Source organism: Micrasema longulum, unplaced genomic scaffold, assembly GCF_059751315.1.
Source record: "Micrasema longulum isolate JH-2025_06_02 unplaced genomic scaffold, ASM5975131v1 h1tg001467l, whole genome shotgun sequence".
In the NCBI taxonomy this organism is placed as follows: domain Eukaryota; kingdom Metazoa; phylum Arthropoda; class Insecta; order Trichoptera; family Brachycentridae; genus Micrasema; species Micrasema longulum.
Window position 1 is genome coordinate 373,832 of NW_028278653.1, and position 26,849 is coordinate 400,680.

The window sequence follows — 26,849 nt, forward strand, 5'->3', positions numbered from 1 at the left end:
ATCATCAGCATCACTATGACCTAATACAATTATTTTTTTAAATTTACATCTAATAGTTAGTAACGAAATGTTGTAATAAGGTAAACATTCTTGCAATTTATTAAACGGAGATAAAAATAATTATTGCACCATGACGCTCATAAATATTTTATGAAATATTTTTTTTTCAACAATATTTTGAGTTTATCCAAATTTTTGTAGACATGAACTGGATTCAAACCCCTTGGGAGTTATAAATATTGATATATTGAAGGAAGACTTGAAGGAATAGACTGATCTTCAAAACATAGTACTTCAAACATAAACTACACTGGTCTATTAGAGTTTTAACTTTGCATACCATAAAACCGTGTAATTGTACTGTATGTTTCCTGAATAAAAGAAAATAAAAAAACATATTGAAAAAATAAAATTAGGCAGAATAGTGAATATTACACAGTGTGTAAAGTGGCCACATAAACCAACCAATGACAGGTCATGAGCTCTGTAAATGCCTAGACTTCTATACTCCCTTCTATAAAAAAATGTTCATCTCTGTTGTAAGGCAGGTATTTAAAAAAAATGTTTGAAAAAAAAACGAAACTTCTGTTTTTAAAAACGGGTTTCTAGTTTCTACCTGCCCAAATTAAGTACATACCTGAATATTTTTTAGAAATTAATAAATAATTACTAGTTGTCATGTTTTTCCTTCAAGCAGAGAAACGAACCTTGCGTGGTAAATTATTTTATTAAAATGCATGTCTTCTGTCTTCCCGTGCCTAATGTACATGTGTACAGGGGATCTTATGCTGGGACTCATCTCTTGGATGCGTCTTTAGAATCGTATGCGGCCTACGTAAATGAACGAGTGGCGGCATTCTTGAACCACCCACGCGACTAAAGTTGATTGAAAACCAATCGACTTTGTGTCGAGTGCCTAGGCCCTAGAAGCACTCGAAATTGACAATCGAGTGCGACATTGTACCTTTATCTGTCAAACTTTCGTCGTTAAATCACTCGTGGTCAAAATTTTTACTTTACTGTTTATAGTTCTAATGATCTTCACTGATACCCGATTATAAATATGCTATTTTGGTCCATAGTTTGAAATAAAAGCGTCGCAAATGTTTGGCTAGCGGGAACTTCACTCTGCTGGCGGCCAGTATTGTTTGTGTTAACAGCACACTTCTACGACTACTCAAAACATAAATAAACAACGCTGTGTCTATTAAATGTTGGTTTTAATCAAATAAGTGTAAACATTTGTGTCATATTTTAATTGGCACAAAAAGTGCAAGATAGTCTCAGTAATTATTATAAGTAGACTCATTTCCATCATTCAGTGAGTGGCACAAATAATACAATTTAGCTCTAGTAATAAGTAGACACATTTCTGTCTCATCTTTAATGGTTTCAGTAGTCGACGGAATGATCAGTAGAAATTGACTTGCAAATGTAAGGAGGTATTCTATAAAATTATTCAAGAGAGAATTTTCTCTTACATTGATCGATTGATCTCTAACGTAGGTTACAAATTGGTCACTGTAGCATAAATAGCCATCTGTTCAAAATCAATGTTTTGGGAAGTCCATGATGTAAATATGGTTGGAGACAGATATAGTACGAGTGTGTACTTTCCCTTAAAAAAATATCCTTGTTATATTAACACATCATCGCTCCGCTTCATCTTTATCCTATAATTATTTATTTATTTATTTTAAAGAAACAAACAGTCGACAATGATATAGTAACAAAAAACAAAATACAGTTTAAAGACAGACCAGCAAAGTTTCTAAAGAAGAAGCATACATATTATTAAATTGTGTTACAACAAAAGGGTGTGTTTATGTGTATTTGTATGAGAGTTGGTGTAGATGTGTGTTTATATGTATTAGTGTAGGAGTAAGTGTTCAGGTGTGTGTTAAGTGTAAGCATCATTAAATAGTAAGTGGGATCGTATCGCAGCCAGAAATAATAAGTCTTCATTTATTTTTAAATAAATTAAGGGGCATGTAAAATATTTCAATAGATAGAAAAAAAGCATTATAGTTAGAGCAAAAACGATAGAGGAAAGAGTGTTGTGCATAGTTAGTGCTACAGACTGGCAGATGGAACAAATACTGAGTTTTTTTTTTTGGTTTCTTTGGCTTTTTTCATTTTTACACATTAATCCAAATAATAATCACAGAAAGTCTATAGTCAAAATACAATTTGTAATGGAAATATACAATATACAAAATCATAGTAATAATTTTCAAACAATCAAAGGAATAATACTATGTATATTTTATTTTACCATTGGCAGAAATCATAATTTTTAAGACGGTATGCGTAAAAAAAAGGTAGAATATAATGTGAAATATTTCTGTTATTTGTACAAATTACTTCGATGTGGTTTCACAAATGAAATTCTTCTTCTCTGTCGTTCCTCAGTTCTGAGGGTCGTGATAATTGGTACTCTCTCCAGCTATTCCATTGACAAAGCGTCTTCACCCTCCAAGGCTCTGCGACCTCTCCACAGCTCCATATAGGGTCGCCAGTTACATGGTCGACCCACCGAGTTGCAGTTCAGCCTCTGCTTCTTCGCCCTGGCACGCACACTGCCCGTGATTATTATTTTCTCCAGATTTTCAATATTTGCAAATGAATACGCAAATGATATAGATATATTTAATAAAACACTTTTGAATATTATGAGGCAGTGTATCAATTTATAATCTCCAAATTTAAATACTTAAATAATACTCTGTTGTTTTAAATTGGATACCCTTTATTAATCAGCAGTCAGTTAGAATATAATTCCATTGTGTGGTCTCCTCTGTATAAATTACACATTAGGAACATAGAGAGAATTCAAAAAAAGTATTTGAGATTTGTAAATTTTAAATTAAATATTCCCTTAGATAACATAAATTACACGTATTTATTAGACACTTTAAATTTAATTTTATTAGAAGATCGTAGAAAAATAAATGACCTCCTTTTTTTATTTAAAATTTTAAATTCGGAGCTCGATTGTTGTGAACTCCTGAATCTCATTAACTTCAAAATACCTAATCGAGTCACTAGAAGTACGGAGTTGTTTGCAACTACGAGTACATACGTGGGTACTAACTATGCACGACACTCTCCGATTCCGCGTTTACATTCCTTAGCCAACAAATTTACTTGTGAAATAGACATTTTTAATACGACAATTATCAATTTTAAAACGTTCTTAAATGCACTGTTTGAAACAAATTATTAATGTCGTAATGAAACTTTCTTTTTCATACAATTCTTTCTCTGTTTTTGATGTGTATTATTATTATCTTATCTCTTTCTGATATTAATTTATCAAATATTTTTGTGTACCGTATATTATATTATTTTCACATATATACTTACTGTTAACTAATTTTAATTATTTGTTTTTAAGATTAATTTGTTAATAACATTTTTTTTATACGTATATATGTGTATATATGTGTGTATATATATATTTAGAATTCTTAACAAGTTGTTTACAATTTGTTTTTTAATTTTAACATTGTTCTTTTATTCATATTTTTAATCGTTTTTTTTTATGCAAAGTTTCGCTTTTTATTTTGCATTGCAGTTTGCTTTTTATTGTTTCTACATGTATATAAAATCTTTTTTTATTTCTTTTAATGTGTTGTGTATTTATAAAATTATTACTTTCTTTGTTTGTAGTTACCTGTATATTTATTTTTATACTTATAAGTATATGAAAATGTATTTATTTTTTTGTTTGAATTATTTACAAGTTACTTACAATTTGCTTTTTAATTCAATTACTTTTATTATATCCATATAAAATTATTTTTTTCTTTTTTACTATGTAAAGTTTCACTTTTTATTTTGCATGGCAGTATGCTTCTTATTGTTTCTAAATGTATTGTTTATCTTTTAAATTTTTACGCACTATGTTTGTACTTAACTGTATATTTTTTGTAAATGCCCCTTGGGCGTATTGTAAAATTAAATAAATAAATAAATAAATATATCTGTGTTATTTTTTTTTTCTAACTTCTAATTTTAAGATTTTTTTATATAACCGATGGAAAAAAATGAACTTCTCTTCTCTCTACTGGAATTAATTTATGTTTGTACTATATGTAAGATTACGTTTTATATATTTTTTATTTTCTTATTCTTATTTATTTATTTATTTATTATCATTATATTACATACACAAAATTATAATTTATGCAAAGTTGCTTTGACTGTCTAACTAGGGTTATTTACCCCGTTCTAAGACAGTCAAAAAAATATAAAAAACAGTGATCAATATCTGGAAACAGTTATAAAGAGACAGGACAAAGTGAAAAACAAAGTAAAAAATGGAGTAAAAACATGGTAAAAAATGTAGTAAAAACATGGTAAAAAATGTAGTAAAAACATAGTAAAATGTAATAAAAACATAGTAAAATTGTAGTAAAAACATAGTAAAAATGTAGTAAAAACATAATAAAAATGTAGTAAAAACATAGTAAATATGTAGTAAAAAAACGTACCAAAAAAAATAACAAAAACAAAGTAATAAATAACATAGTAAAAACCATTAAAATATATAAATATGTCTATAAAAATATTTTGAAACTCGGTAAAATCTTATTACTTTATTTCAATTTCTTGTTACTTTTGTGTAAAATACATGTCTGTTCTTTATATATAAATATATTTAAAACATGTAAAAGCCTACAAGGCGTTTAAATAAATAAAATAAAGAACCCATTTCGCAAAATATGAGTTCTGTAGTGTATAATTGAGTTTTTTTGCTCTCTCAGATTAACAATTATATAGAAAAGCCCGTAAGCTTTATTGCGTAGAATAAAGGCTTTCCGAATTTTCGGTTCGGTTTTATTTTGGTTTTTAGTGAAACAACAAACTTGCAATGGACAGTTTTGGTTTGCGCTTCTCAACCCAAGTACCTACGGCCCATTTAATTGCTATAATTTGTAGCTAACTTTGACGTCAATAATCATAGAATGATTTTTTTCCGTATGGGCGACCCTATTAGGTTATTATTCTAAGGTTTTACCACTTTTTCATTCGTATTTGTGATTTAATTTATGAACGGTTTCCAAGATTACCAATTTGACAAAGCAATCGAAATGTTTATTCGACTTTTGTCGCGTGGGTGACAAAATGTCACGCCTTTCCAGCATAAGGCCCCGAAACATAAATTTTACTATACATACTTGTACTTTGAAGCTGCTCAGTACTTTATTATATCTCATAGTGATAGCCTGTTTTCAATGTTGTACAGTGACTGTGCGTTTTTGGCGTGTTTGTTTTTCTTATCAAGACATATGTTCGTATAGTTCATTCATAATAAACACCTCACTTCGACAACGGACGCAGTTTGACTTTGATCGAGGTAAGTTAGTAAGTCATAATAATGGAAAATATCGCACACTACGAACATCAATAAAAACATTTAGAAATTAGACACAATTAGAAAAATGAATTGCGTTTTCAAAATCAATATGGATAACGTGGAGAAATATTTTAATTCATAACTTTAAAAAAATGGTTCCGCGACATGTTTGACCTTGATAAATGTGACGTCAAGATTCGAGACGATGTTCTATTTAAATTTCAACGGTCAGAAATAAAGTTCAAAATTTACATGAATCGTGACGTATTAGGAGCCAACGCGATGACCGTTTTTCCGGATGAAAATTATAAACGTATGAAAAAAAATTCTGTAGCAAAAATCTTTTTTTACTCGACACTATTTCATAGACCATTATTGATTTTAACAACAACAAACCATCACGCCGTTTCCCCGTAAGGTTAGGCAGAGAACGCCACATCACTCTATCTTTGCATACAGATCTCGTTTCCTCTACATTCATACACCTTCTCATGCACACGCGCCGATTATTCCGACTTTTGACATGTCCATCTTCAAGTATTTGTTGGATTTGGTCATGCCATGTCTTTCTCGGTCTTCCTCTATTTCTGCATCCATCAACATTCGCGTTGTAAATATTCTTACCCGTTCTTTCGCTGTCCATTCGTTCTGCATGTGCAAACCAACGCAGAGCTCCTTTCTTGATTTTGTCGATAATGCTTATTTAAATTGTAAAAAAAAAAGTTATATTTTCTTATTGTTAATAAATATTTGAAGAGTGATTTTTCAAAGTGTGCTAAGTTAAAAATATCGTTTAGAGAACAATAGTTATTTGTATTTTGTTCGTTTTTATCAGATCAAGTGATTGTTTTAAAAATGACATGTCTATGAATAAATTATCGTGATAGTTATGTAGCTGCTATAAATGGTTATTACAATGGCATTATTGCTTTGAAATTCATAAATTTTAACAAAGAACTCTTAATTTGCATATTTTATTTTATTATTTTTTTTTTCATTTGTTTTGTTTTCATACAACTATTAAAATACACATTAAAAAATACATCTTCAAATTAAGCGATACCGTAATTTGAAAAAAATGCCCACAAAGACTTCACCGTCTGATCGTGAGCCATTCCTTTTTTAATAATTTATAAGTTTATAGTATATAAATATGGCATGACATAACCATAAAAAGAAAAACAACATTTACATATGCTGCTGTTACAAAAACAGGATTTATTTGCAGTATTTATTTATTTATGCTTTATTAAGTTAGTTCATAACATCTTAAAAACTTATGTAACTTTTAATAACATTAAATTTGATTTTTTTTAAATTGTCAACAACATATATTTTAATGTATTTCGATATTTTCTATCTCGCATATTTCTGCAGGTAACTCATTGTACAGCTTCCAATCCCTCGTACAATGAGTTTTGAGATTCTGTTTTTCTCCTCATTGGTAATCTTATCTTTTTGTATCCCTTGTTTCATATGCATGACATTGTTGGTTAAATTTTATTATTGTTTTTATTTTATTCATCCCCTTTATTATTTTACGTATACAAATTGCTACATTGTATTCAATTTGCTGCTTTACTGTGAGCAAGCCGATTTCTTTGCGCATTATATCTACATTAGAATAGATATTTATTTTGAGTATAATCCTCTTCGCCTTATTTAGAATAATTTGTATTTTTTAAATTTCTCCTTCATTACATAAAAAAAGAAAAGAAGAATAGTTATTTATTTAACCGTATGTTATTTATTTATTTGACCACTAACCGACTTTTCTGTTCTACCGGTTTCGTGACGCAACTATCTCTGCGTCAGGTGAATTACACTAACATGCAACTTCCATTACACACCATCACCATATGAGTTGCACAAAAATATATAACCAACGTGCTGATGATAGGACGCATGCTATTGAAAGCCAACACCAACGTGCACTGATTAAATATATATATATATATATATATATATATATATATATCTTCTTTTTTATTCCTTTTCCACACCTAATAGTGCATAGGGCACTGCATTGGTACACCAATCGCAGCGTATTTCGATCATTTTTGTTACATAAAAGAAAGATGATCAGTCTAACGCTTCAGGTGCTAGTCCAGGAACTAAGAAATAAACACAGTTTTAAATAAATTATTCACATTAATTATATCGGGAATCAAATCTGAGACCTCTTGCGTGGCAGGCGAACGCGCTGAAATCTAGGCATCTACAGGGCTTATGACCTGTTAATGGCTGGTTTAAGTGACCACTTTACACACTATGTAACATTCACCATTCTGTCCATATTTTAACATCCATATTCCTTCGATTCTTTCATCTTTTAATGTTTGTGAAGTAAAAGAGCTGAAACCTTTATTTAAACGGGTGAGATTCATATTATTGAATTATTTCACCTACATAATAGGCAACGCCTGAAAATGTTATTTGTTCAATTTCTTTACTTTTACCTTCTCTTAAATGTTCTTCATCTCTGTTGTAATATGTTAATAAAAACAGCTTACCAGGGAGTTAATTTATTTATTTTATTTATTTATTCATTTATTTATACACACTAGGCAACGCTTGAAAATGTTATTTTTTCAATTTCACAATTTTTTTGCACTACAACAGGCCAGGGGGCCCAATTACAGTGGTGAATTCAGCACAGAACACCCAGGCTTGAGAAAAATCACATATTTTTTTAGTGTTCCCGCGGGAATCGAACCCGGAACCTTCCGTTTGTAAGTCAAGCGTCTTGACCACTACACCACGGAGGCCGCTTGATTTCTATACTTCGTCATGGACCAGGTGCATTTATCAACAATATTTTGAGTTTCTCCAAATTTTTAAATTTTCAATTGTCCAAATTTTACACGAGAGCCATTTAAATATTTTTTTACACTTAGGCGAATTTTTGTTCGATCAATTTGTTTGCGGTGAATAAAGTACAGCAAAATCAGATAATGCCTAGCCCACATTAGCACAAATACATACATCATCACAGTATAGGGACTAGTAGTTTTTCTCTCGTCCTTGAGTTTTAGTGCACATTTTTTAATTCCGTGTAAACAATCTTAAATTGTGTTATAAATAAATACGTGAGTCCCTAAAACAGTAAGTACCCACTTATAATGTTTATTTACATGATTTTTAATTTTTTTATTGAGGAAAATTAGAGAATCACAAAATATTAAACATTAACAATATTTTGAGTTTGTCCAAATTCTTGTAGACAAGCATAATAACCAGCATAAGCACCAGCATAAATAAAGGTTTCAGCTCTTTAACTTCACAAACATCAACAGATGAAAGAATTGAAGGAATATAGATGTGCAAATATAGGCAGAATGGTGAATGTTACACAGTGTGTAAAGTGGCCACTTAAACCAGCCATTGACTGGTCATAAGCCCTGTAGATGTTTAGACTTCTATATTACCTTCTCTTAAATGGTCTTCATCTCTGTTGTAATATGTTAATATAAACAGCTCCCCAGGGAGTTGAATCCAGTCCTTGTCTACAAAAATTTGGACAAACTCAAAATATTGTTGATAAATTACCTGGTCCATGAAGAAGTATAGAAATTGAAAAAATAACATTTTCAGGCGTTGCCTAGTATGTAGGTGAAATAATTCAATTAGATAAATCTCACCTGCATAAATAAAGGTTTCAGCTCTTTAACTTTACAAACATCAACAGATGAAAGAATTGAAGGAATATAGATATTAATTTTAACTATATTTATAGGCAGAATGGTGAATGTTACACAGTGTGTAAAGTGGCCACTTAAACCAGCAATTGACAGGTCATAAGCCCTGTAGATGCCTAGACTTCTATTTTACCTTCTCTTAAATGTTCTTCATCTCTGTTATAATATGTCAATATTAAAAATTACATGAAAGCCAGTAAAATGTCTCACAAAAATACAACAATGAAAAAAATCCTTTGAAAAAATACGAAATTCAGTATTTATATTGTTTGAGGGTGAAGTATCTGAGTTAGGTTTGGTTATTGTGAGTGCGCGTGTGCGTGTGTTTGACATGAGTGAAAAGATAAGAAATTATAATGTAAAAACAAAGTATAGACAATCAGATCTTTCAAACAATTGTTTTAGACCTCTCATTTAAATATAAAAAACACATCACAAAAAAAACCTTAAAAACAGTAGCCTATACTGTTCTCAAATTGTTGCCACCAAAAATATATAATAATAATTACTACTACTACTACCATCACACCGTTTCCCCGTAGGGGTAGGCAGAGAGAATAGACCGCCACACGCGTCTATCCTGCCATACATTTCTAGCTTCTTTTCATACATCTTGTCATACATGCCCTTCGGTTCTGCCTGCTTTTGACATGACCAGACTTAAGATTTTGATTTATCTGATCATGCCACGTCTTCCTTGGTCGTCCTCGTCTCACGTTACCGTTCATTTTCGCCATGTATACTTGTTTTACCAGTCTTTCGTCGTCCATTTGTTCTACATGACCAAATCATCTCATAGACCATTTCTTAATCCTATCAATTATACCTGACTCAGAGTTACATTCTCGCCTGATTTCATCATTCGCAACCCTGTCATACATTGATTTTCCACACATTTGTCTAAGAGATCGCATTTCAACCGCCTTCACTCGGCTTTCATCCTTTCTCTGCCAGTTCCATGTTTCACTTCCATACATAAGTGTTGGGGCTAAAACTCCTTTGTGCACTGCCAGTTTAGCTTCGATTGACATAGTTTTATTAGCAATTACTATGCTTAGTGCGCCGTTCATTTTGTTGCCCGCATTCACTCTCCTTTCAACATATTTTTCTACTCTTCCATCTCTTGAAAACATGCTTCCTAGATACACAAATTCGTTGTCATCTAAAAATATATTTATAGATGACAACCACGAAGTTTCGCATAAATAAATTGTCTTTGTTTTACTGAATGTATGTATGTGTATGCGCATGGGTGTATGTACTTGTGTGTGTATGTACATGTGTATATGTGTGTATATATATATATATATATATATGTGTGTATATATGTGTATGTCTGTATGTATATGTATCAAAATGTGTATACGAATAAGTTTATATTTTGTTTGTCTGTGCTCTATATTAATTTGTTAACTATTATAATATATTAAAATGTAATTGCATAGCTTGGAACAGGGTATGTACCCTTGTTAGCTGGGAAAAGTGAACATGGAATTGTATTTTGATAAATAGTGTAAATAAATAAGTCAAGGCTTAGATAAATAAATCTTCGCTGTAAATATTATTGTAAAATGACTAATTTTTTTTTTTTATTATTCCGTAGCATGCGTATGCATTATGACAAGCGGCGTACCTACGTACTAAAACTTCAATAATATTACTCACTTAGCAAATAATAGATCGTGACTTGTGTTTCCCGCTAAACGTTTGACACGAGTCACTTGTTTATTTAGTAATATATTTTTACGACTGCTAAACACAGTTTTAGTATTAGCAATGGGCCGCGACAATGAAATGTCAACAAACTATACGCTGGGCGACGATCATGGCACTGCTGGCGTTTACCCGCTCATGAAGTACCGTAAATATTGACAGCTGAACGTATCTAAAGACAGATAAATTAGGCACTGAACCGGAGTCATAGATATAGTCAAATACACTCAAACTTCTTTACTATACTTATGTGCGTAGTCAACTCGAATTCGCTTCATTAGTATGGTTTCCTCAGTATAATGTATATATTAATCAAATTGAGAACATTCCAAAGAAATTTATAAGGAGCCTGAAATATCGTTTTGACAACATTCAAAATGATTACGGCGCATCTTTGATTGATTTTAATATAGAATCACTACAAAAAAGGCGCCTTACATGTGATTTAATTTTTCTTTTTAATATTCTAAATAATATAGTTGATTTGCCGTATCTTTTACAAAATATTGGTTTCCGTTGTCCTCTTCGCTATACCAGATTCAATTCCCTTTTTTATGTACCAACTTGTAAAAACAATTATATCTCGAATTCATTAATTAGACGTACCTGTAGAAATTATAATGGTATCGATGTAGACATTTTTAACTGTACGTTGCATTTATACAGAAAATTTCTTCATGGGTTCGATTATTTGAGATAGTTGCTGAATGCGCATCTTAAGTGGTTTATGGTATGTATATGTGCCGCATGTATATGTTTGTGTATGTTTTTATATGTGCGTTCATGTGTGTGTGCGTGGATGGCTCGGAGTGTGCATTCGGTATTTTTATTTATTTTAATTTATTACCTCCATGGAAAACGCAAATGTTAACAATTATTCTTTTCTCACTTGAAATTCTTATTTATTTATTTTTTTGTCACATTTAACGTTTATATCTTTTGCATAATTTATGAAAACTTTATTGGTCTTTTTATGTCAAAAAATTGTTGTTTTTAATACTTATTATGTATGACTGTATGTTTTCTGAATAAAATAAAATAAAAAATAAATAAATTAATATAATAAATATCATGGATCGTACAGCAAAATTAAAATGGCAGTAGGCAGGAACTTGGCGAGACAAAATGATGACAGGTGGACATCTAAAATAATAAAATGAAAGCCACAGGCAAGCAAAAGAGGTTTTGGGAGGTCACAAAAACGATTGGCTGACAAAAATTGTGGAATAAAAATGAGTAGAAACTTTTAGAAGGGGCTGAAGTAGAAGGTGAAGAATTGTATCGAACAAATGCCATATTTCGTTGTTGTAGGTGTTGCAATAGTGATGTACCTCTAGAGTTATAATTTATCGATAGTTCTTTACTGTCAAATGACAATATCGACCTGATATTATTGATTATCGAATTATATTGTGTGTCCATTACGTGGAGTTCACAATACGTCCTTTTCAATTTAATCTCACTCTCGCGTTTATCTTTTGACGTCGACCTTATGTTATGCGCAAAACAAAAATAGTTAACCTTTGTAAAATAAAAGATAACATTTTTCGTGTTACAATATAATATGTCATAATAATATGAAACGGTATGTTAAAAGATAACGCCCCGAGTTAATCTAAATAAATAACATTTCTATAGCAGATTCACTATTAAAACAATTATTGCTTTTATAACGAGGAGGATATTTTATATAAAAATGTTTAAAACTACTTAGAAACCGTCACAGGTTCAGATGAGCAATAATCAATTAATTATAGCGTTGTAGTGTTGGGATAATTTTTCGATTTTCTGGTTGCCGTGATTTCACTTATCGATTTGAACTGGCAACGTCGCGGGGGGAGTTATTTAAAAAATACAAAACCTAAAAAAAATATAGCAATGATAACACGATAGGTAAAAATAAATAAAAATTAGGCTTAATTTAATAGTCTTTTAACAATTTCGACTACCTTATTGTTGTTAGTTTTTACGGTAACTTTCTTTGTCTTACAATTACTGTGGGAGGCACATAACAATTTATTTTGTATTATTTTACTTCTTACCTAGTGTTAATGTATTCATGTTGAATATCTATTCTTATTCTTAGAGGTGACGGTCAGTGCTATGCAAGCTCCTGACGTCACTGCGTCCTGTGAAGATCTATTGTGACGGGTCCCTGTGAATAGTTCTCGCCCTCAGAGCCCAGGTCTATAAAGAGCCATGCTTTTTTAAATTTTTTTTCATAGTGGAGTTGATTTATTATTTACCTTGCTAATAATATACAAGGTTTATATTTCAAAAGTAAATTTTTCTGAAATTAAATTTCTTAAAATTTATCTAAACTGTTGGGATCAGGAGGGATATACTAATGTGGGCCAATCAGGAACTTCTCAGCATTTGCTCATGTGGAGAGGAAACCACTCAAAACTCTTCAGGAGAAGCCGGCCTGTAGGCAGTAGTCTACAGGCCTTCCGTTCCACTAGAGGAGTGTTCGGCATTTTCTTCCCTACTTTGGTTTATTTTACAAATTGCCTGCACTATATTGACCATGTAAAAAGAATGTAAAAGAGCCTGGCTACTTCGTGGAAGGCGAGAGTTTATATTTTGTTAAATCTCCTCCTCTGAACCCAGATCCGTAAAGAATTGGGCCATTGGCAGGGAGCGAGCTATTTAACATCCTCAGGCTTAACCAGTGGTCCCCGATAGTAGACAAATAATTTATATTCCTGACGGAAAATTGTTCAATATTGAAAAATCGATAGCAAAAATCGAACGGAAAAAAATGCTACAACACTATCGTAATTTGTCAAAAGTGCCATCATACGTTGCCGCTGGTATAGTGACTACTAGTGACATTGATTTCGAATATGGAGCATTTAAAATTAAATTTTAATTAATATGCATTAGAAGCTCAGAGTAATAATGCGTAACATAGAAAGGAGTCCAAACGTAGGAACACCATTCTATGACTATTGGGTATTAAGTTAGCTACAGTTCGCAGCAAAACAATGGGCCGTACTCAGTTCGAGAATTGCCAAATGCATATTAATTTGCATTGTAATTACTTTTAAATATGTACCAGTGTATTTATCATTGCAGGATTATTCCAAACCATTTTTCCATAATTCGCCTATGTTAATTTTATAAAACGGAAAATTCATGTTAGTGTTTATTTTTTTATTCATTTTATTCACAATATAATTATGTTACATTTATTGAGACATAAATCCCAACTCCATCGAACCAAAGTCCTGTGTTGAGTTTGTTTGTTTGTCCGTCACATCTCCAAAATGGCGAGACGTAGCGGCCTAAAATTTGGACACGTCATTTTAGATCCGATTTCAAGGTTAACGTTGCAATTTTCGAGCAAAATTTTAATCGACCTCTACTCGATAAAAACTCAAACTTAATATGGATGCCTAGTGCGGCCCTGACATATTGCCCATGATCAACTGTCATTATCAACAGTAAACATACTTTAATTCACAAATTTATACCCTTAACTTAGAAAAAAATGTATCTGAAGTAAATATATTGATATAAGGAAAGTTTATTATAACGTAAATATCCAAGTTGTTTACAAACAAAGCCAAGCACAGCTACAAAATCATCCGATCGAACCGTTATGTTTATGTTGTCAAATAAAACAATATGGCCACCAATTGGTTATCAAGCAACAAACCAACATCGGTTGCGTCCTATGAAACATAGTGATAGGGCTTCTCTCTAGGTTACGCATTATTACTCTAAAATTAGAAACCATTGAGGTTTAAGTTTAACTATGGTAAACATGAGCCAATTGACATATGTTTTATAGAACGGACTTGAGTCTGTTGCAAGCAATCTCCGGCTACTTTTGAACCTTTGTCTCCTCGTAACGCAATGACTAAAATGCCTATAAATGTACGCTAAGATACTGCACAAATCGATCTGGAAAAGATAAAAAAAGCGATGGTTTAACATTGAACCGGTAAGCAATGTTTTTGCCTTAATCAATACTTGTTTAAAGTAGCCATTTTAATGTTGAAAAACGTTTTATGCTATATTCTGTCTCTGTCTTAGAGTGCTTTTCTGAACCACTCTCGCGGCACGAGAAAACAGTTTTTCTCGTGTAATTTGCATGTAAATACGCGAGATAATACGGCCGCGAGAGCGTTTCAAATTCCAGGCCTGCTCAATTCGTCAGGCGCATAGTGAAACGATAAACAAAGGTGACGCGTATGCGGAAGGGGGCGACATACTAAATAGACCTTACAGTAGACCGATGTAAACAGCCCGTGCTTTTTACTGTACTTGGTAACTTGTTTTGCTTGTCAAAGTCAACGTGATTTGACGTGACGATACTCGCTCCCTCCGCTGATCATTCCCTTTTCTTTGGGAACGACTTTATAGCTCAGATTTGTGTGGAGTGTCGTCTCTGTACATTATATCTCAATGTTAGAAACGTTTCAATCAGCTTTTTTGTATTTGTATTGACGTATGTTTTTCAACATTTACTTATATTGTATTTACGATTGTTATAGTAAAGGATTTTTTTATTTTTTTATTGTGTATTATTTAATTTTATAATACAATGCATAAATATAATATAGGCATGAATGCACAATGTTTATAATGTTTCGCTAAAAGCGATTTTAACCATTTATGTAAAATAAATAAATGAATTACAATTTGTCAGTAAAAAAATAATGTAAGTAGTTTTTCTAAATTGTTACCTCGTATATTATTTGTTTATACCTAATGATTGAACGACGCTGACCAGGCATAAAATATTTTATATTATTGTTATCAAAAACATTTTTCACTTTGTGGTACGACATTTTACACTTATATGTTTATAAATTTGTATAAACCACTTTAATTTAGAGTTATACTTCGACCGGTTTCGAGGTTACTACCTTATCGTCAGGAAATAAACTAACTTATAACTACTCGCGTTGCTATTTATATTATAAATAAGAACGATTAGAAATTTTCCTTTTTATTTTATTTTTCTTTATTTTCTTTATCTCATCTTATTTTGATTTATTTAATTATTTTTTTAATTTTGAAAAAAAAAAATATTCGGTTTTTTGATTTTTATTTTCTTTTAAAAATTTAAGGAAATAAATAAAGAAATTATAAAAAAAAAAAAAAAACAATAGAATCATAAAAGGGCTTGCCATCCAATTATATGACATATTCACTCAACTTTTACAGAATTAAACGACGAAACGGTTTGAACAATATAAAAAATAAAAATGATGTTCTTGATAAAAATTAAATGGATTCTCTTATTCGATATTCATCGACAACATTAAGAGATCGTAATAAGGAAATATATGTGAGAAGGTGTGATACAGGATGAATAGAGGAACGTTGAAGTATGAATTGATTACAAGAAATAAAGAACAACAAAAAAAGACAATTCTTTGTTATTCTGAATCAAGTTGGTTAGATCTTTGCTTTGTACCTTACAAAATCTAGACTATTCAAATTCTTGTTAAATGCTTCACAAATACCAGGGATGGTAGAATTTTTCCGAATATTTGTTTTGATGTTAGGAATATAAAAAAGATCACAGTCTTATTTCTTTCCCGTAATGAAAAAATCACCCCCTTTACCGCAGTAAAATTATCCACCGACCCCGAAAAAGAAATAAGTACTTTGGCGAACTTATTGCTAAAAGCAATTATTATTATTACTATGGATAACTTATAAAGCTCCGTTTTCGTAATATAATATCTCAAGGGCGCTTTACATAGTAATTCTATAGTTAAATAAATTTAATTGAAGCTTTTAAATTTGTAATTTAATTGAAACAATTTATTTTGTTGTCACATGCTAGGGATTTATTCAAATGATTTAGAGAACAGGTGGTTTTAAGTTTTTTCCGAAACATCACTTCACTTTCACAGTCTCGCACCTCTGCTGGGAGAGCATTCCATGCCATATGGGCACATGGGCCTGCGACCGCAAATGCGCGTTCACTAAATTTAGTGCGCTGTTTGCGTAGAGGTTTGATAACTTTTCTTCTCGCCGTAGACGTAGCTGATCTAAGCGTGAGACGCCTGTCAGCTAGTTTATCTGGAATGCATAGTTCCCTTAGATATTCCGGAGCAGAATTGTGCAGTGACTTATACCTTATCCAACAGAGTTTGCATTCGACCCTCTGTGGAAAACGTAGCCAGTGTAGTTCCCGAAGTAGTGGAGTGATATGACTGAACTTAGAGATTCCGAAAATAAGTCTCGCTGCAGCATTCAATACAGATTGCAGGCGAGTCATTTTGTTCATTGGTAGACCTGCATAGATACCATTACAATAATCGACTCTAAACACTACAAACGCATTTATTAATTGACGGGCGGCATCAACTGGCAAATTTTTGCGTATGCATTTAACTTGTCTCAGCTGGTAGAAGCATGAACTTATCGTTCTACTAATTTGAGCGTCAAGAGAAAGGTCAGAATTGAGTAAAACTCACAGTAGTTTAACGGTGGGTAAAGCGGTACTCCCTACATTGGGTAAGGCCATATCCTGGATCAAATTCTGCCGTCTGGCTGAAGCCACCCATAGTTGTTCCGTTTTTGATGGGTTTAATGTTAGTCTGTTTTCAGCCATCCAGTTTCCTATTTTCTCGATGCATCCATCAATTAAATTGACAAGCACACTTCTCTCGCCTGGTTTGCAATAAAAATAAATCTATGTATCATCTGCATAGCAATGAGACCACAATCCAAAAAGCAATATCATTCAGCCAACCAAAATATCTAGTGATGATAAAATTAGGTTCAAGTTTAGTCAAATATAATCTCAAATATCCTCTTTGACTTATTTGTAATTGATTTCGTGATTTTTTCAATACACCCATCCCAATAACTTTTTCTTCTAAGAAGGAAGATGGAAATGCTATAATGGGTAATTTTACTTCTTTGCACAGAAGAAGGTATTGATGGTGAAAACGAACCCTAAAAGCCTTGTAATCACATTGATTGAATACTATTTTATATGGAGAATATGATATTGAACCTATTTTTCCATATTGACACAATGACCACTCGATCTCCTGCAGCACCCCCTAAATGCTAAAAATTTTAAAACGCCCCGCCAGAAGAAAGAAATCGGTTGTCTAATTGGTCTGGTTCCGGAGGGGAAACGGTAAGCAAGTAAAACAAAATTAGTTGTGGCGCATCAAACCTATTGTTTTTTTATATTTTGATGCCACAAATACTGCGTCCCAGCTACAATGATGATAATAATAATAATAATCAAAGTTTTTTAACAAAAATAAAAATTACTTTATCAACTACATACACACTTAGGTAATAGATTTCTCTGAATCATGTCTAGTCTGCCAAACTAGGTACAACGTGTTTTAAGGCAGACATTTTTATGCAAAAAATAATCAATAACATTACTACCTACTTGTTAATTTACTAAACAGTTATACAATATTAATTTATTATTTAGGAATGTATTTCGAAATTTTCCGATTTTTTTCAACCTTAATCTAGTAACCAATTTTTCACAAATTCATTAAATTGAATCCGGGTCATGGTTTTTCAATCTTTGGGTAACATATTGAATATTTTGGGGCCCAGAAACCTGAAATTTCTTTGACCGAATTAAGAGTTTGTGATAGACCCCATGACCCATTCTCCAGATTGACTTCTGGTAGTGTGGGAGTGTTCCTTTTGGGATTTGATAGAATAATTTACTTTCACAAATATTATTATTCTAAAAATATATAATTTCCTTACATCTAAGATCTCAAATTAATAAAATAACTTGACGCTGGGGTACATAAGGGCTTTTTACAAATTATTATAATGATTGATTTTTGAGCAGATTCGAGAGGTTTTAATATCGATTTATTAGTGCTTCCCTATCCTATTATGCCATAAGTTATAATTGAGTTACATAAAAAAAAATATAGTTGATTAAAAAACCCTTTCGACAGATGTAAGGCACTGCCCATGCACCAGACTGGAGTCATTTTGAAAATAAATAATTATTTCATTTCCAGGTTTTGAGTTCTGAAGATGGGTCCGAAGCTGTATATGACGGAAATGAGTCCCCCTTCAAGGGGCAGTATGCTCGCAGCTAAAGCCATTGGGTTGCAGTTGGAATACGTCAATCTAAATTTTTTAGCCAAAGATCATCTTAAACCGGAATACATCAAGGTACGTACATATAACCGATTTAAAAAACGTCGCAATCATCCTCATTATTTCCCTATCCGCTCTCAGTGATTGTTACTTTTAAAGGTTTTTTTTAGCTTGCTTATTATATACAGGGTTTATATTTCGACAAGCGGATTTTTCTGCATTTATTTCAGCTTTAATTTGGCTAATAATGTTGGGAACAGGAAGGATATTCTAATGTTGGCCAATCAGGAATTTCTCAGCATTTGCTCATGTGAAGAGGAAACTACTTAAAACTCTTCAGGAGAAGCCAGCTTGTTGACAGTAGTCAACGAGTGTGTTCGGAATTTTGTACCTTCTTTGGTTTATTTTACCAATGTCCTGCACTAGCTTGACCGTGTATGATACTACCTCTCGTGTGAGTTCTTTATGAACCATCACCAATGGGATGATGGGCAGCTGTCGACTGCATTGGTACTCCAATTTCAGCGAGTTTTGATTACCAGATACTCGTACGTGATCCAGATATGTCTATTCAGAGTTGATTATTTCAACTCCAATATAGGATCTTGCATGTGTGGACAAATATAACAAGTCACAGTGAGAAACATTGACATCTTTGGAAACTCGTTTGCGTTTTCAAGGAAAGGGTTTTTTAATCATTGTTGCCCAGGCCCAAAGCCCAAGATCGTATTTGTTCTTGTAACTAAAGGATATTTTTTATTTAAGAAATCCTTAATGTATGTACATTTTTTTGGTGTTGTAACTAAAAAACTGTAATGCACTCAACCCAAAAAAACGTATATTTTATGTATATTTAAATAAATAAATAATTCATATTTTATTATGTTTTTCAGAAAAATCCGCAGCATACAATCCCCTTACTGGAAGATGGAGATTTTTTACTTTGTGATAGGTAATTTTTTTTATTAATACTTAGATTCAATTATAGTAGTTAATGGAAATAAACCAAAAAACTTTCGGATATATTTAAATTTTAGATCTGCCGGGGGGCTTGCACCAAAATATAAAATTTTGACTAACGTTTTAATAATAGTCAAGTAACTAATAAAAAACCATGACTCTCTTGTATATCAAAAGATAGCATTTGTTTGTTCAAAAATATGTATCTGCCCCAATATGCGACGTCTTCATTTGTGTCAACTCATAGATTTTATATAAATTTCAGCCACGCCATATCTGCTTATCTTGTGACAGTATATGGAAAAGACGACTCATTGCTCCCAAAGGAACCAAAATTTCGAGCTCGAGTGGACCAGAGGTTGTTTTTCGACACAGAACTATTCATTATTTTTAAAAATGCCGTGGTAAGAAAATATTAGTACAGGAAAAGGTAGTAAAATGAAACCTGCATTTAATGTCGAACATCTTTGTTTTAACACAACCACTAGCGGAATATATTGAATATATCACTTTGCCGCCAAGTGACCTGCCCCCTGCAATTTCAATTTCGCTGCACGATCCATGATATCCACGACTCCGGTTCGGCGCCTTATTTCTTACTCTGTATTTTAGACATACACCGAGCATCTGTCTTTCCATGGATCGCTGCGTGCATTTCAATTTCTGGATACTTTTTCGTGTTACAGACATGGTTTCTAGTTTGCATGTTGTCACCGACAATATGCACGATTCATATACTTGTCTTTTTAAGTAAATAGGGACTTCTTTATTTTCAAAAATAAGTTTTAGTTTTTTTTTTTTTAAGCCAATCAACAGGCTTAAGTAAGCCCTAATAGATTAGCATTAATGAGTAATATTTAATCGAAATATTCTTAAAATCTACTTAAATTAACAAAGTGTATAATTAACAAAAGGTATGTATATAGCATAATTTAGGAGGAAATGGCAAGTGTGACATCGCGAGTCAGGAGAGACAACACCGCTTGCTTCTTAAATGCGTGTCCTTGCTGTAGAAACACATCGACAGTACCGTTTAGTGAGATTTTGTTTACTGTTCTGAGGATCCTCGGCAGAGGGGAAAATAATCCGATGTTAGTTTTATAATTTCCCACGGCAAAGACAGGATTGGTACGCAAGTTACGTCGAGGTACATTAAGGTTTATCTGAGCAAGGATATCATGGGCATCTGTACAGTGAGATATTAATTTGTGTAGTTTGCTGACAGCAGCACTTAGCCCTATTCTTCTTGGTAACTCTGCTGTCTGTATATCATTATTATCAATACATTTAATATGGAATCCCGTGGTCCGTAAAAAAATGTAAAATGTCTATGTTCAAATATAACACAAACATTCAGAAGAACGTATTTTCATTAAAATACCGTTTAATATTAGTTTAAAATCAACTTCATGTATAATTTTGAACATTTACTTTAAAGACTACATTAGGAAAACAAATAAGTGTCCGTATTGTCACTTTCTCTCCTCATTTAGGAACGGAAACATAAATTATGTTCAAATAGCCTCAGACAGTTATTTTCTTCCTCTGTTTTTAGAGACCGCTATGGCTTCAGCAGACCACAACGTATAGCCAGAACACCAGGGAAAACGTGGACGCAGCCATGGCGGTGGTGGAGATATTCTTGAACCAGCACATTTGGGTGGCCGGCAGCAGGATGACCATAGCGGACTTGTCTCTCGGAGCGACCATCAGCACCCTTAATGAGATGCTCCTCGTAGACGAGTCTAAGTATGAACTAATCAAACTAAAAAAACTGCTTACAAAGTACGAATCACAGGAGATAACTTTACTGATAACCAAAGAAAGTATTATATGGTACATAAAAAGGCTACAATATGCAAAAAATAATCAAAATATGCAAGTAAAGAGTGAATACTTACATGCAACTTTTTTTAAAACTAATTAAACTCTTATATTTTTTTTACTAGGTAAAAACGATGTTCTTTTGTATAAAAAAAAAATGATCATTAAAAACAATAATTGGGTTGTGGTCCCGTGGCTAATGTTGCGGACTCACGGACCAGAGGTCAGAGGTTCGAATCCTACTCTACCCCAACTCGAGTTCCATTTTCTAATAGTGAGTTATTTAGAACTCGTTGAAAATGGCCACAAAAATGGAAATATTTGGGTACATTGTAATAACGCTAATATTTCTTTATTTAAAAAAAAAAACGTTATTTTTTACAATCTTTGTTTTTTTATGTCAACAATCATCTCTAGAATAGTAAACCTATGTCAAATACGTTTTTATTATATATTTTTGTTATCAAGGTTTTGGGTGTTTTTCTTAATAATGCTCATAGAATTAAGAATAGTCCAGAAACTGCATACGCAAATCAAACAGATGGCGACTCAACTACTCATAAATGAGTAGGTTTACGTTTTGACCCATTTGTTTCTTTATAGACGTCGTTTAGTACGCAACTCCTGATTTGAATTCAATTATGCCGTGTTGTGATCTTTTTAAAGTGTAGAAATACTGCTAGGATCTTAAAGAAACAGGATGCAATCGCATTTCATGTGTAATTTATTTATTTATTTATTTATTTATTCACACTCTTTATCAAAATACAATTCCATATTCACTTTGCCCAGCTAACAAGGGTACATACCCCGTTCCAAGCTAGGCAATTACATTTTAATATATTATAATACTTAACAAATTAATATAGAGCACAGACAAACAAAATATAAACTTATTCGGTTACACATTTTGATTCATATACATACAGACATACACATATATACACACATGTATATATAAATGAATAATTAGCGAATGAATGTGTATATAACAAATGCATTACTTAAAAATTGAATTATTTTTCCATTTGTCAGATTGTCGAAGAAGCAAAATGGAAATTTCGTTAGTGTTGCCAGGGTAGTAATTTTTTTTACCCTACTTTGCTCATATAATAAGAGAAATAATGAAAATTGAACCCCGGGTTAAACAACGCCGTGGTGGACATTTGACCGAATTTTTCTTCAAAACATCAAATATTATTTAGCATGATATAAAAATATTGTTTTATGTAAAATAAAATTTGTTTTATATTTTAAGTTCAAAGTTTATTAATTCAATTACTCTCATTAAATGACCCTTTACTTATCTACTCTGTTGTGTAAATCAATGTTTCCGAGAGCACAATAAATTTTTAGAAAAATTAAAAAAAAGAAGTTTTTTTTTACCTCACATTTGTGTTATGATTATATTCTTCGCTATTTAGCAATATTACGCGGATCTGGCAATATTACTTAAAGTATGCGCGCGGCGAAAGTGTGTCTAAGTGGGGGAATTATTGGACACAGTCCGATGTATTCAAATATGCTTCTACGCTCCTTCTGGACTATTCTTAATTCTAATGATAATGCATATTATTATTGAGATTTTCGTTTTATTTCCAATTGTTGTAATTTTAATTTTAAGATCTATTATGTGCCGTGTATTTTAAAAATGTATACGGTTTATCTGTTTTTTTCTGTCTTGTCTGTAATATTGTTTTGCTCCCATTTAACATATGTAAACACTGTTTGTTCCTGGCTGCTAGTTTTACGAAGAATGGTAAAGGCCATAATAAAGGGGAAAAAAACAATCATGTATTCCTGCAGGTGAGTACAAGTGACGTGAATTATATATTATTTAATATTCACGAATAGTTAAAGGAGATGTCATTTTTATCAAAATGCATTGTTATATTTTTAAAGGCGGTATAATATGGTTATATAATTTTTGTGTGCTATCATTAATTATTATGAGATAATATTGAAATGGCATGCTTGGATAAATTGCAACATGCGTACAGTCTTTAGCTCCAATCACCCTCTGGAAACGTGCCAAATTATACAGCCCCTGTTTTAAAGGACCCAAATCGAATGAAGGTTGTCCGAAGAAGTGCCATGGCCTCAGATACTTCTTTTACAAATCGGCATGAAGATGATCTGCTCACACCATTAAAATCTCCAGACAATAAATATGAGCCGGTTGCAAAATACCTTCACCTAGCCGGACCGATGGAGGGGATTCAAATCCCCCATATACCGATTTGGTCAATTTCACTTTATGTACATAAGCATTCGTCAAACTAACAAAACTGAATAAAATACACGAATGAGTAAAATATGTGTACGCGAAAATATGAATAAATTATTGCACGGTCATAACCACTTCCAACGTTTTATTCTCCTGATGCCATATACAAGTAGGCGCTGGGGTCATTTGATCCCCCCGTTCTGATCATGTGTAATTTTTGGATGCTTAGTGAGGGAAAGGTTAATGTCAACAGTAACTTTATCACTGTTGGCACAGCTTTATTTCTGAAATGAAAACATGTTTAACTCGTATTATTATGGTTCCTAGAGTACAAAAAGTTAATATTCCATTAACATGTAAAGAACTTCTACAAACCGAGTGCTTCTGAAACAAATTTGATGTTAAATCAAACCATGGATTTCAATGACAGCCTGTTTTGTCAAGCGAAATCTTGACCTGATATCGACTTTATCTAACGTCTCAAAGTGATTTTCTCTAGGCCTATAAACCTTTTTTCTCCGAATTTCAATCATTTCCTCTTCATAAAAATCATCCACAAGCTCTATCAGTTCCATAATTTATAAAAACACGCACTTTCCAAACTAACAAATCGAAACACAAACCCTCTTCGCTGGCTGTCAAATTATTTTGCCGTCATTTTGTTATTTCTCTGGGTTATGATTAGCAGTTAACCATAGAAAATAGGTTTGAGTAGATTACTCAGACACTTACTCGCCGAACAATTTATGGATCCTAATCAGATAATTTCCTTAAATTCCTTATAATTTCTTCCCATTTTCATTTCTTTTTACTGGATTTTCGGTAATACTAAAATAATATTAACTGACATTCAATAAATTTAAAAAAAATCGTATTCGTGAATAATATGCACCCCTATTGGTGAGAAGATCAGAGTTTGACATTTGCGAAAAGAATTCTATATTTGAAAATAATTTATTTTATGTTTTGGAATTCAACCATGATCAAGTACCTAGGTAGCTACTCAATAAAAAGTCTTTTTCCTTTAATTATGACAGTTTTGCACGTTTTCTAGATACAATGAGGCATTTTTCAAAAGTCATTTGTCATTGTCAAATGTCACTTGGTATATAGTTTATCGAAAATTCGAATTTTTCGAGATTTTGTGTTTGCTGAACCAGCTAATAGCAGGCAAGCTAACGTTCGGGCAGGACAACGGCTGTAGGGTCCGCTAGTTTTAATATAAAATGCAGCATATTTTTTACTAAAGATGTCTAAAGAAAATTAATAATCAAATAATGAATAAAAAAATACGATAATCTTTTAAAAAATATGGATCTTAAAATTGTATTTTGATGAGTTATCGACTTTTTGGGTGCTGCATTCGTATTTAAAGCTTTTTTATTCTTTCAACGCATTAGTTCTCCCACAGTTTTCTTTGGTTTAATTTTTTTTCAAGGTTTGAAAGTGGGATGGCGATTATAATTTTGCGTGAGTATTATTTGACTGAATCGTTGATCTGTGTAAATTTTTGCGGGGAAATAAAAGATGCGTTTGCGCGATGATGGCAGATACAGAAAAGAACAGTATGCGGCCAAACAAACTACAGCAGCCTTAAATCCTACCTTGAGGATGACAACAAAGGGAATCAGGAACAGGAATCCGGATGCTATCTCCAAGTCCTGGTTTCTGGGCAGTTTTTCCCTTTTTTGGTAATCACAGCACTTTCACTATAGTTATTTGGGAAATATAAAAACGAATGTAGCGGCGCAGCGGTCAGAACATGTAATGGTTTTCAGATGCGGGCAGATGATTAAAGGACGAGCAGATGCGGGCAGATAAAATTATGAACATGCGGAATTTGACAAAAATTATCAAGGAGAAAAAATGTGATTGTTGATGTTGGTTGCTATGGATATGGAAAACTGTTCTCATAGCAACCGTAGCTGGCTAACGGCTAACCCATGGCCATAGAGACGAGGAGAATAAACAGTCATTAAAAGTTGGGAGATCACAGGATGGGTAGGATAGCGGTCCATCCAGCCAGAAACCACTCAATCTCACCAACTACTCGCGCAACCAAAAAGAGTAATCTTCATTCTAGGCCTAACATAAAATTTGAAATCAACATCTTGCACCGATATTTAAAAATATTTGAAATATATAAAGACCTTTGACTTAAGGCATGTGGTCAGTATAGCCTCGATATAACAGTGAGCATTTGAAAATTAATACGCAGCGTCCTCAGGTTATTGTTAAAACTTTCTAAATATAAATTTAAATGTTTTTCGCAGATTTCCCAGGATTGCTGACTGGTTGCGCAAATTGGAATGTCTTCCATTTTATGAGGACACCAACGCCCGTGGTGCGCGCGCACTCGGAGAAGTTGTGAAAAGCAAATTAAGTGACTATAATATTAAATATAACGAGTGTTGTGGAAACAATTGTTTATGATAATGGACACAAGTGAGGAAAAACAATTTTAGATTAATCATTTTGAAACAAAGTATCAATCAAAGTTCCTTGTTTAGTTATACTAATTGCTTTTCTGACCAACGAACGCTAAAAAAAATATGAAATATAATCATCTTAGTTTTAGTGCTGTAGAGCAGCGTTTATTTAATATTTTAAAATACACATAACACTTTGTTACCCATTAAGTCTTAAGACTTTTCGGTGGGACACATTATTTATTTTATGACAGGTTTATTTCATTTATATTATACAATTTTATTTATTAACAGGCACTTTAAAGTATTTTGAAGATATTTCTTTTTTTTTCATATGAAGATCCTTTATGTGAATGATGGTTTATGGGAGATCATTGAACAACCTTGGAATAACGCAATTTAACACAATCAATTTGTAGTCACAAATATGTTTTACCGGCAGGACAATACAGAATTCAAAATATACACCTTCGCTCATATATTTCGCCTCACGGATTATGCTTTCTGGTGCAATTCCCTTTAATATGAATGTTAATATGCTGCCAATAGGTAACCATCATCCATCGCTT

At 32.3% G+C, this 26,849-nt stretch overlaps 2 protein-coding genes across 4 annotated transcripts in view; one reads left to right on the forward strand and one right to left on the reverse strand.

Moving 5' to 3' along the window:
• Window positions 1–10,880, reverse strand: part of LOC148275293 (glutathione S-transferase 1-like) — a 49,212-nt gene extending 38,332 nt beyond the window's left edge. Inside the window, exon 1 of the mRNA XM_088235920.1 lies at window positions 10,726–10,880. The gene's annotated coding sequence lies outside the window, so the exon portion shown is untranslated. The remainder of the gene's footprint in view (window positions 1–10,725) is intronic.
• On the forward strand, window positions 5,201–26,598 carry LOC148275295 (glutathione S-transferase 1-like). Of its 3 annotated transcripts, none has more exons than XR_015824067.1 (6): window positions 5,201–5,362; window positions 18,759–18,915; window positions 19,734–19,792; window positions 20,066–20,158; window positions 21,356–21,549; window positions 26,125–26,598. XR_015824067.1 is itself a non-coding variant. In XM_088235915.1 (6 exons), exons 2-6 carry the CDS (start codon window positions 18,775–18,777, stop codon window positions 26,282–26,284), a joined length of 693 nt encoding a protein of 230 aa, XP_088092041.1. In that variant the 5' UTR covers window positions 5,201–5,362; window positions 18,759–18,774; the 3' UTR covers window positions 26,285–26,598. The 3 variants fall into 3 exon arrangements, 2 of the variants coding, with proteins under 2 accessions (XP_088092041.1, XP_088092042.1); XM_088235915.1 differs by having other exon boundaries at window positions 20,066–20,204; XM_088235916.1 differs by lacking the exon at window positions 5,201–5,362 and adding an exon at window positions 8,313–8,467 and having other exon boundaries at window positions 20,066–20,204.
• The last annotated feature ends 251 nt before the right edge of the window (window positions 26,599–26,849 follow it).

Coding starts and splice junctions, on each gene's coding strand:
- LOC148275295 (XM_088235915.1), top strand. CDS start 18,775: ATGGGTCCGAAGCTGTATATGACGGAAATGAGTCCCCCTTCAAGGGGC. Junction 19,793..20,065: donor GATTTTTTACTTTGTGATAG/GTAATTTTTTTT, acceptor TATAAATTTCAG/CCACGCCATATCTGCTTATC. Junction 20,205..21,355: donor TTATTTTTAAAAATGCCGTG/GTAAGAAAATAT, acceptor CTCTGTTTTTAG/AGACCGCTATGGCTTCAGCA.